The sequence below is a fragment of the Bombina bombina genome, chromosome 1 (assembly GCF_027579735.1).
Source record: "Bombina bombina isolate aBomBom1 chromosome 1, aBomBom1.pri, whole genome shotgun sequence".
NCBI lineage: Eukaryota > Metazoa > Chordata > Amphibia > Anura > Bombinatoridae > Bombina > Bombina bombina.
The window spans coordinates 305,940,157-305,952,208 of record NC_069499.1 but is presented as its reverse complement, the minus strand read 5'-3'; the positions used below and the strand labels follow the sequence as shown (position 1 = coordinate 305,952,208).

The following is a 12,052-nucleotide window of genomic DNA, read 5'->3' as shown; positions in this document are numbered from 1 at the left end:
TATATTATTTTTTTCTTTTAGGTGTTCTAGGTACGTATTATAAAATGAAACTTTTATGATTCAGATAGAGCATGCAATTTTAAACTATTTTCCAAATAACTTCCATTATATTTACACATTTTGAGTCACCAGCTCCTCCTTTCGTGATTGGCTGATTTCTGTCACATGATGCAGTGGGAGTAGAAATAGGCATAACAGATTTTTTTTTAGCAAAAACAAAATCTACTCCTTTGAAGTTAAGAATTAGTGCTATTGCACTGTCTTTTTATCATGCTTTTGCTGATTATGCAAATCTACTGTATTTACAAGTCCATTAAAAGGACCACTCAAGTCAAAATAAACTTTCATGATTCTGATAGAGCATGCGGTTTTATGACACTTTCCAATTTACTTCCATTATCAAATTTTGCAGTCTTTTTATATTCACTTTCTGGGTAACAAGATCGTACTGAGCATGTGCACAAGCTCACAAGGAATACGTATACTAGTCTGTGATTGGCTGATGTCTGTCACATGATGCAGGGGGGCGAAAAAAAGGGGGAAAATAAATTTGACAGAATATAAATCTGAATTTCATATAAGCAGTAGAGTAAGTGTTATTGCGTTGTCTTTAATTATGCCCTTGTTAAAGTGCCATAAAACATGATGAGATCTGTGCATATCCTAAAAGGGCTAATTAAAGTGAATGTCAACTTTCAAGAATAAGTGCCCGATTTTTAGAAATACTATTAAAAACAGGGGCACTTTCATTCATGAAAGTTTACATTTCCCACATTTTGTTAAAATACTTACCTTTTCTTCTTGAAGCCGGAGAAGCGGTTCCTCCTCCTGCCGCTCGTCACTTTATACATCAGCAATGACGAATCCGGATTCCCCCTGGGGGGGAAGCCGTGATTGGAGGATGTCGTATTAGTAATTGCTAACGTAAGAAGAGACTAGCGGCAAGAGGGGGAATCGCTTCTCCGGCTTCAAGAAGAAAAGGTAAATATTTTAATAAAACTGGTGAAATGTAATTGCATAAGTCATGGTAGTCAAGTTATATTACTGGATAAGTGAAAAAACTGCATTCACTAATATTTAATTAATCATATTTTGCCTCAGCTTTGATCACATTCTGTCAATTTGTTTCTTTGAAAACTGCAGCAAACTTCCTTGAAAAGTCTGTAAAAGTTTGTGCATAACCAAATTCTTTTTTTTGCAAACTTTATTGGAGCAGTTTTACTCATTTGCTCAGCAGTTCTTTTAAAACAGAGTTTGCTGGTTCTCCTAAGCATTTTCAAATCGCCAAATTTGCATACCATGGTTTTGCATGACACTCTTCATGGATCGGATGCCATTGGTTTCACAAGAAATATGAAATGAAAATAGACAACTTTATACAGCATTTTGCAGCCACAAACCATTCACCCTTTCAACCCTCCAGCTATATACTTTTCAAAAGAAACATTTAACCTAAATGTAAAACAATTCATATTCAGCATATTACATTTCTAGAAGAGAAATGTAATAATGTTAAAAAGACATAAATCATCTTGCTATCACACCCATTACTGTAGGGGAATTCTTGAGATAGTATCACAACTTTAAACATGTGATAAAGTCTTTGGAAATATGGCAGCAAGATCTGGAAGTATAAATAAGTGCATAGTCATATAGGTATTTTATTATTATTTTTTATGGTTGACAAGAGTGAATGGCTTCATCAATGACTAGAGCTGCCAATGTTGTCCCTGTTGGCTAAATGAATGGCAATAAAAAAAACCTCTATTGAGATGTTTGTCAGTGAATACTTACACTTCCTACATCATTTCTACTTAAAACAAACAAATGTGCATTTTTAGTAAAAGGTGATTTACTTTTGAACAACTTGAAAAGTGATTCAGCATATCTGTAAAAAGGTGACTTATTGCAAATCAGCACGCTAGTACTGGGATTTACATGGTATCATGCATCTTGCATGTACACACTTAGTCACATTATTTCCCTCCTCAGTTTAAAGGGACAGTCTATTACAAATTTTTTATTGTTAAAAAATATATATAATCACTTTATTACCCATCCCTAAGTTTTGCACAGCCAACATTGTTACATTAATATACTTTTTACCTCGTATCTAAGCCTCTGCAGACTGCCCCCTTATCTCAGGGCTATTTACAGACTTGTATTTTAGTCAGTTAGTGCTGGTTTCTGCACAACTCGACGGGAGTGAGCACAATGTTATCTATACGGCACACATAAATTAGCAGGCAGAAATGTAGAGGTTTACATGTTATAAAGTATGATATTTTAACAATGTTGGTTGTGCAAAGCTGAGCAATGGGTAATAAAGGCGTTATCTATCTTTTTAAACAATAACAATTTTGGTGTAGACTGTCCCTTTAAGGAAGCTCACACGAAAATAGAGAGATTATGAAAAAATCCCACAAGATCCCAGTAACTATGCTCGTTGGCTGTTTTCCCCCCCACTATGCCGCTGAAGGTTAACTGCTCACTGAGCACTTCCTCTGGTTAGCTGAACACATTTTGAGGTAAAATAGCTTCCATTTTTACATAGGTGTTTGTGATATTTTCTAGTCAGCTTTTTACAGATATACTGCATCACTTTTAGGTCATTTAGTACATGGATAACATGTCCCTTTTAAGTTTGATTTTTGTAATACACTTCAAATGGAAAGAAAAAAAACACAGAGCTAAATATGTAAACAAGTTTCAGGGAAACAATCCTACACTTTTTTTCTTGTGGGGAAAAAAGGTAACATTTTTAAGTTAGTCCAGTCTTATAGGATATTCAGAAAGAGCTTCACAGTGGTAAGAATATTTAAGCAAGTACTTTGCAATAATACGCACCTCTGTGCTCACCACCACATGGATCCCAGTTGGACCTTGCCTATAAATCTGATTTATTTGCTGAGGTGCCACAGAATACAAGTTGGCAATCTTCTCTATCAGCTCCAGGGAAGTCAGCTCTTCCAAGAAAATTGCATGGTACACTGCAATGGAAGACCATGCCGTGAGTTAATAGGAAGTGGTGCCTAGAATTTTTGATGTCTGTGGTGTTTGTGTTGGGGGAATGAATGTGCGGTTATTGTTTTTTCCAGTTTCATATAGAAAGCAGATGCAGTTTAATAATGAAGTGAATTTTGTTTGATAAATGTTTGATATAAGCAATGTAAAACAGCAACTATGAGGTTTTTCAAAAAGTGTAGGAGTTGCCTCCATCAAAATGTTCTATATTTTTATTTTTACACCTCCACCTACTTTGGTCACAGAGGACTAACATTGTTATGCATAAATTACAGTCCTTTCTGGCAGTGAAAATGTTAATGCGTACCTGTAATTCCTTTCACAAGCATCAGATGACACATTTGTTACTGTGCTGTCAAGATACCTCTGTGCTGGAGGGGGGGGAAGGGGTGTGAATAACCCATGAATTTAATGAGCTGTGCTGTTCTGCCTCAGCCACGTACAAGATGTACATAGATACAGCCCTCAAAACTATTTGATCATCCATGTGAACAGTTCATCTAAACAGCTGTCACTTTACATCTCTCTTCTGAAGCTGCACTAAATGACCGCAGTAACTCAGCAAAAAGAAAAAAAAAACCCGTCTGGCAGGAAATCTAGACCATAAAATAATATCCACAGAAGGTGCAAACCTGGTGGATCTAGTTTTCATTCCAAAGTGATGAAATCTTTTCATGAACCAGTTTGACATTTGACTTATTGGATTGGCAGCAGACAGTCTAACATGCCCATTTTTATGCTTTGCAAGGAGATTTAGTCAAGAGTGACCAGTTTCCTCGGGACAAGATTATGTTGGATTTTTTTCATTTCCATGGTATCAAATCTAGAGAACACAAGGTTTTGTACACAGGTTGTAGCCTATCCTCATGGGCTGACTGAACATTCTGTGAAAACATGCAACAGATGCATCGCATAGTCTGTATGTTGTATTAAAGCGACAGTCTAATCAAAATTAAACTTTCATGATATTTTAAACAACTTTCCAATTTAGTTTTATAATCAAATTTGCTTTGTTCTTTGGTGTTCTTAGTTGAAAGCTAAACCTAGGTACGCTCATATGCTAAATTCTAAGCCCTTGAAGGCCACCTCTTATCTGAATGCATTTGACAGTTTTCCACAGGTAGAGGGCATTAATTAATGTGTGTCATATAGATAATATTGTGCTCACGCACATGGAGTTACCTAGGACTCAGCACTGATTGGCTAAAATGCAAGCCTGTCAAAAGAACTCAAATAAGGGGGTAGTCTGCAGAGGCGTAGATACAAGGTAATCACAGAGGTAAAATGTATATTAATATAACCGTGATGGTTATGCAAAACTGGGTAATAGGTAATAAAAGGGATTATCTATCTTTTAAAACAAAAAATCTGGAGTAGACTGCCCCTTTAAGATAGATTCAAAAACTGAACTCTAGGAGAGCATTTTAAAAACAGAATTTATGTTTACCTGATAAATTACTTTCTCCAACGGTGTGTCCGGTCCACGGCGTCATCCTTACTTGTGGGATATTCTCTTCCCCAACAGGAAATGGCAAAGAGCCCAGCAAAGCTGGTCACATGATCCCTCCTAGGCTCCGCCTTCCCCAGTCATTCGACCGACGTAAAGGAGGAATATTTGCATAGGAGAAACCATATGATACCGTGGTGACTGTAGTTAAAGAAAATAAATTATCAGACCTGATTAAAAAACCAGGGCGGGCCGTGGGCCGGACACACCCTTGGAGAAAGTAATTTATCAGGTAAACATAAATTCTGTTTTCTCCAACATAGGTGTGTCCGGTCCACGGCGTCATCCTTACTTGTGGGAACCAATACCAAAGCTTTAGGACACGGATGAAGGGAGGGAGCAAATCAGGTCACCTAAATGGAAGGCACCACGGCTTGCAAAACCTTTCTCCCAAAAATAGCCTCAGAAGAAGCAAAAGTATCAAACTTGTAAAATTTGGTAAAAGTGTGCAGTGAAGACCAAGTCGCTGCCTTACATATCTGATCAACAGAAGCCTCGTTCTTGAAGGCCCATGTGGAAGCCACAGCCCTAGTGGAATGAGCTGTGATTCTTTCAAGAGGCTGCCGTCCGGCAGTCTCATAAGCCAATCTGATGATGCTTTTAATCCAAAAAAGAGAGAGAGGTAGAAATTGCTTTTTGACCTCTCCTTTTACCAGAATAAACAACAAACAAGGAAGATGTTTGTCTAAAATCCTTTGTAGCATCTAAATAGAATTTTAGAGCGCGAACAACATCCAAATTGTGCAACAAACGTTCCTTCTTTGAAACTGGATTCGGACACAAAGAAGGCACGACTATCTCCTGGTTAATGTTTTTGTTAGAAACAACTTTCGGAAGAAAACCAGGTTTAGTACGTAAAACCACCTTATCTGCATGGAACACCAGATAAGGAGGAGAACACTGCAGAGCAGATAATTCTGAAACTCTTCTAGCAGAAGAAATTGCAACCAAAAACAAAACTTTCCAAGATAATAACTTAATATCAACGGAATGTAAGGGTTCAAACGGAACCCCCTGAAGAACTGAAAGAACTAAATTGAGACTCCAAGGAGGAGTCAAAGGTTTGTAAACAGGCTTGATTCTAACCAGAGCCTGAACAAAGGCGCAGATAATCCTTTCTCCAATCCTTCTTGAAGAAAGGATAGAATCTTAGGAATTTTTACCTTGTCCCAAGGGAATCCTTTAGATTCACACCAACAGATATATTTTTTCCATATTTTGTGGTAAATTTTTCTAGTTACAGGCTTTCTGGCCTGAACAAGAGTATCAATAACAGAATCTGAGAACCCTCGCTTTGATAAGATCAAGCGTTCAATCTCCAAGCAGTCAGTTGGAGTGAGACCAGATTCGGATGTTCGAACGGACCTTGAACAAGAAGGTCTCGTCTCAAAGGTAGCTTCCATGGTGGAGCCGATGACATATTCACCAGGTCTGCATACCAAGTCCTGCGTGGCCACGCAGGAGCTATCAAGATCACCGATGCCCTCTCCTGATTGATCCTGGCTACCAGCCTGGGGATGAGAGGAAACGGCGGGAATACATAAGCTAGTTTGAAGGTCCAAGGTGCTACTAGTGCATCTACTAGAGTCGCCTTGGGATCCCTGGATCTGGACCCGTAGCAAGGAACCTTGAAGTTCTGACGAGAGGCCATCAGATCCATGTCTGGAATGCCCCATAATTGAGTAATTTGGGCAAAGATTTCCGGATGGAGTTCCCACTCCCCCGGATGTAATGTCTGACGACTCAGAAAATCCGCTTCCCAATTTTCCACTCCTGGGATGTGGATTGCAGACAAGTGGCAGGAGTGAGTCTCCGCCCATTGAATGATTTTGGTCACTTCTTCCATCGCCAGGGAACTCCTTGTTCCCCCCTGATGGTTGATGTACGCAACAGTCGTCATGTTGTCTGATTGAAACCGTATGAACTTGGCCTTTGCTAGCTGAGGCCAAGCCTTGAGAGCATTGAGTATCGCTCTCAGTTCCAGAATATTTATCGGTAGAAGAGATTCTTCCCGAGACCAAAGACCCTGAGCTTTCAGGGGTCCCCAGACCGCGCCCCAGCCCATCAGACTGGCGTCGGTCGTGACAATGACCCACTCTGGTCTGCGGAAGCTCATCCCCTGTGACAGGTTGTCCAGGGACAGCCACCAACGGAGTGAATCTCTGGTCCTCTGATTTACTTGTATCGTCGGAGACAAGTCTGTATAGTCCCCATTCCACTGACTGAGCATGCACAGTTGTAATGGTCTTAGATGAATGCGCGCAAAAGGAACTATGTCCATTGCCGCTACCATCAAACCTATTACTTCCATGCACTGCGCTATGGAAGGAAGAGGAACGGAATGAAGTATTTGACAAGAGTTTAGAAGTTTTGTTTTTCTGGCCTCTGTCAGAAAAATCCTCATTTCTAAGGAGTCTATTATTGTTCCCAAGAAGGGAACCCTCGTTGACGGAGATAGAGAACTCTTTTCTACGTTCACTTTCCATCCGTGAGATCTGAGAAAGGCCAGGACAATGTCCGTGTGAGCCTTTGCTAGAGGAAGGGACGACGCTTGAATCAGAATGTCGTCCAAGTAAGGTACTACTGCAATGCCCCTTGGTCTTAGCACCGCTAGAAGGGACCCTAGTACCTTTGTGAAAATCCTTGGAGCAGTGGCTAATCCGAACGGAAGTGCCACGAACTGGTAATGCTTGTCCAGGAATGCGAACCTTAGGAACCGATGATGTTCCTTGTGGATAGGAATATGTAGATACGCATCCTTTAAATCCACCGTGGTCATGAATTGACCTTCCTGGATGGAAGGAAGAATTGTTCGAATGGTTTCCATTTTGAACGATGGAACCTTGAGAAACTTGTTTAGGATCTTGAGATCTAAGATTGGTCTGAACGTTCCCTCTTTTTTGGGAACTACGAACAGATTGGAGTAGAACCCCATCCCTTGTTCTCCTAATGGAACAGGATGAATCACTCCCATTTTTAACAGGTCTTCTACACAATGTAAGAATGCCTGTTTTTTTATGTGGTCTGAAGACAATTGAGACCTGTGGAACCTCCCCCTTGGGGGAAGCCCCTTGAATTCCAGAAGATAACCTTGGGAGACTATTTCTAGCGCCCAAGGATCCAGAACATCTCTTGCCCAAGCCTGAGCGAAGAGAGAGAGTCTGCCCCCCACCAGATCCGGTCCCGGATCGGGGGCCAACATCTCATGCTGTCTTGGTAGCAGTGGCAGGTTTCTTGGCCTGCTTTCCCTTGTTCCAGCCTTGCATTGGTCTCCAGGCTGGCTTGGCTTGAGAAGTATTACCCTCTTGCTTAGAGGACGTAGCACTTGGGGCTGGTCCGTTTCTACGAAAGGGACGAAAATTAGGTTTATTTTTGGCCTTGAAAGACCTATCCTGAGGAAGGGCGTGGCCCTTGCCCCCAGTGATATCAGAGATAATCTCTTTCAAGTCAGGGCCAAACAGCGTTTTCCCCTTGAAAGGAATGTTAAGCAATTTGTTCTTGGAAGACGCATCCGCTGACCAAGATTTTAACCAAAGCGCTCTGCGCGCCACAATAGCAAACCCAGAATTTTTCGCCGCTAACCTAGCCAATTGCAAAGTGGCGTCTAGGGTGAAAGAATTAGCCAATTTGAGAGCACGGATTCTGTCCATAATCTCCTCATAAGAAGGAGAATTACTAGTGATCGCCTTTTCTAGCTCATCGAACCAGAAACACGCGGCTGTAGTGACAGGGACAATGCATGAAATTGGTTGTAGAAGGTAACCTTGCTGAACAAACATCTTTTTAAGCAAACCTTCTAATTTTTTATCCATAGGATCTTTGAAAGCACAACTATCTTCTATGGGTATAGTGGTGCGTTTGTTTAGAGTAGAAACCGCCCCCTCGACCTTGGGGACTGTCTGCCATAAGTCCTTTCTGGGGTCGACCATAGGAAACAATTTTTTAAATATGGGGGGAGGGACGAAAGGTATACCGGGCCTTTCCCATTCTTTATTTACAATGTCCGCCACCCGCTTGGGTATAGGAAAAGCTTCGGGGGGCCCCGGGACCTCTAGGAACTTGTCCATTTTACATAGTTTCTCTGGGATGACCAAATTCTCACAATCATCCAGAGTGGATAACACCTCCTTAAGCAGAGCGCGGAGATGTTCCAACTTAAATTTAAATGTAATCACATCAGGTTCAGCTTGTTGAGAAATTTTCCCTGAATCTGAAATTTCTCCCTCAGACAAAACCTCCCTGGCCCCCTCAGACTGGTGTAGGGGCCCTTCAGAAACAATATCATCAGCGTCCTCATGCTCTTCAGTATTTTCTAAAACAGAGCAGTCGCGCTTTCGCTGATAAGTGGGCATTTTGGCTAAAATGTTTTTGATAGAATTATCCATTACAGCCGTTAATTGTTGCATAGTAAGGAGTATTGGCGCGCTAGATGTACTAGGGGCCTCCTGTGTGGGCAAGACTGGTGTAGACGAAGGAGGGGATGATGCAGTACCATGCTTACTCCCCTCACTTGAGGAATCATCTTGGGCATCATTTTCTCTAAATTTTGTGTCACATAAATCACATCTATTTAAATGAGAAGGAACCTTGGCTTCCCCACATTCAGAACACAGTCTATCTGGCAGTTCAGACATGTTAAACAGGCATAAACTTGATAACAAAGTACAAAAAACGTTTTAAAATAAAACTGTTACTGTCACTTTAAATTTTAAACTGAACACACTTTATTACTGCAATTGCGAAAAAGTATGAAGGAATTGTTAAAAATTCACCAAAATTTCACCACAGTGTCTTAAAGCCTTAAAAGTATTGCACACCAAATTTGGAAGCTTTAACCCTTAAAATAACGGAACCGGAGCCGTTTTTATATTTAACCCCTTTACAGTCCCTGGTATCTGCTTTGCTGAGACCCAACCAAGCCCAAAGGGGAATACGATACCAAATGACGCCTTCAGAAAGTCTTTTCTATGTATCAGAGCTCCTCACACATGCATCTGCATGTCATGCTTCTCAAAAACAAGTGCGCAATACAGGCGCGAAAATGAGACTCTGCCTATGATTTGGGAAAGCCCCTAGAGAATAAGGTGTCCAATACAGTGCCTGCCGGTTATTTTACAAAATTCCCAAGATTAAAATAATTCCTCAAGGCTATGGAGTATAAAATATGTTTATATATAAATCGATTTAGCCCAGAAAATGTCTACAGTCTTAAAAAGCCCTTGTGAAGCCCTTATTTACTGTCTGTAATAAAAATGGCTTACCGGATCCCATAGGGAAAATGACAGCTTCCAGCATTACATCGTCTTGTTAGAATGTGTCATACCTCAAGCAGCAAAAGTCTGCTCACTGTTCCCCCAACTGAAGTTAATTCCTCTCAACAGTCCTGTGTGGAACAGCCATCGATTTTAGTAACGGTTGCTAAAATCATTTTCCTCTTACAAACAGAAATCTTCATCTCTTTTCTGTTTCAGAGTAAATAGTACATACCAGCACTATTTTAAAATAACAAACTCTTGATTGAATAATAAAAACTACAGTTAAACACTAAAAAACTCTAAGCCATCTCCGTGGAGATGTTGCCTGTACAACGGCAAAGAGAATGACTGGGGAAGGCGGAGCCTAGGAGGGATCATGTGACCAGCTTTGCTGGGCTCTTTGCCATTTCCTGTTGGGGAAGAGAATATCCCACAAGTAAGGATGACGCCGTGGACCGGACACACCTATGTTAGAGAAATGTGTACTTTTAATTAATTCCTTCCTTGCACCTTTTTTGACATACATCTGCACTTTGCCCAGCGTACTGTGTTGACGTATTACCTACGTCCCTCACAGAGGTGCTGGTACCAGGGGGCAGAAGGCACCTGCCTTCAAATGATAAGGGAGCACTTGTCACTCTACCTTACCATATGAAACTAGATCGCCAATCCTTACAGACAGTGACACTATCTGTATTAATCTTGCAGTAGTGGTGGTTGGAGTAGGGGGAAGGGAGGCAGGTGGGTGGCCCATTGTGGGAGGGAGAGGCAGGTCCCAACACTACATAAAAAATAATACATAAATCACACAGCACAGCTGCACTTGGTGGCCTTCTAATTACCAAAAACAATGGCAAAGCCATGCATGTCTGCCATTTCTGAATGAAGGCGATCCTATAGAAGCTTTTATAACCATTTGTCTTGTGACTGCAGTAGTTGCGTGTAAAAACTTTCAGTGAGAAACTCAAAGCTTGTGATAAAGTTTACTTTTTTTTTTTATAGGATTGCATTTCACGGGCAAATTGTGGCATAACTTGAGCTGTCTACCTTAAAAAATTATATATAGATTTTGGGACCAATTTAGAGAATTTGGGTAGTTCTGTTATACCAAATGAGAGATATCCAACTACATCATTTTAGTTATAGCTGCAGATAAAAACCTGAAAATGATCAAAAATATTAATAAATACATTTAGCTTTCATGGGTAAATAAAAAACAAAAAAAACAATGGCTCTTTTCTGTCATTGCAAACATGCGGCTAGATTACGAGTTTTGCGTTATGAGTAAAAAAGCAGCATTAAAGGCTCATAACGCTGCTTTTTCACTACCGCTGCTATTATGAGTCTTGTAGGTACAGCTGTACCGCACACTTTTTTGGCAAATTAACTTTTTTCTTTTTTCAATGGGACTTCCATAGCGCCGGTATTACAAGCTTTTTTTTGGAGGCCAAAAAGTGAGCGGTACAGCCTATCCCGCAAGATTCGTAACGCATTCTAAAGTCAGTAGTTATGAGTTTTACGCTACAAAGCTGTAGCATAAAACTCATAACTAAAGTGCTAAAAAGTACACTAACACCCATAAACTACCTATTAACCCCTAAACCGCTGCACTCCCGCCTCGCAAACAATAGTTAAATATCATTAACCCCTAATCTGCCGCAACCTACATTACAGTTATTAACCCCTAATCTGCCGCCCCAACGTTGCCGCCACTATACTAAAGTTATTAACCCCTAAACCTAAGTCTAACCCTAACCCCCACTAACTTAAATATAATTAAAAGAAGTCTAAAGAAAACCTACTATTAATAACTAAATAATTCCTATTTAAAACTAAATACTTACCTGTAAAATAAACCCTAAGCTAGCTACAATATAACTAATAGTTACATTGTATCTAGCTTAGGGTTTATTTTTATTTTACAGGCAAGTTTGTATTTATTTTAACTAGGTAGAATAGTTACTAAATAGTTATTAACTATTTACTAACTACCTAGCTAAAATAAATACAAATTTACATGTAAAATAAAACCTAACCTGAGTTACACTAACATCTAGCCTTACACTACAATTAAATAAATAACCTAAATTAAATACAATTAACTAAATTAAATACAAATACTTAAATTACAAAAAAATAAACACTTAATTACACAAAATAAAAAACAAATTACAAGATATTTAAACTAATTACACCTAATCTAATAGCCCTATCAAAATAAAAAAGCCCCCCCCCCCAAATAAAAAATCCCCTAGCCTAAACTAAA

The 12,052-nt window shown here is 39.9% G+C and overlaps 1 protein-coding gene across 2 annotated transcripts in view; it reads right to left on the bottom strand.

Annotated features, from left to right (window-relative positions):
- The window catches only part of TFCP2L1 (transcription factor CP2 like 1), a 91,494-nt gene that overhangs the window by 8,662 nt on the left and 70,780 nt on the right, over positions 1-12,052 (bottom strand). For both annotated transcript variants that reach the window (XM_053698081.1, XM_053698082.1), the window contains exon 14: positions 2,848-2,990. In XM_053698081.1, the coding sequence (XP_053554056.1) occupies positions 2,848-2,990 (143 nt within the window). The remainder of the gene's footprint in view (positions 1-2,847; positions 2,991-12,052) is intronic.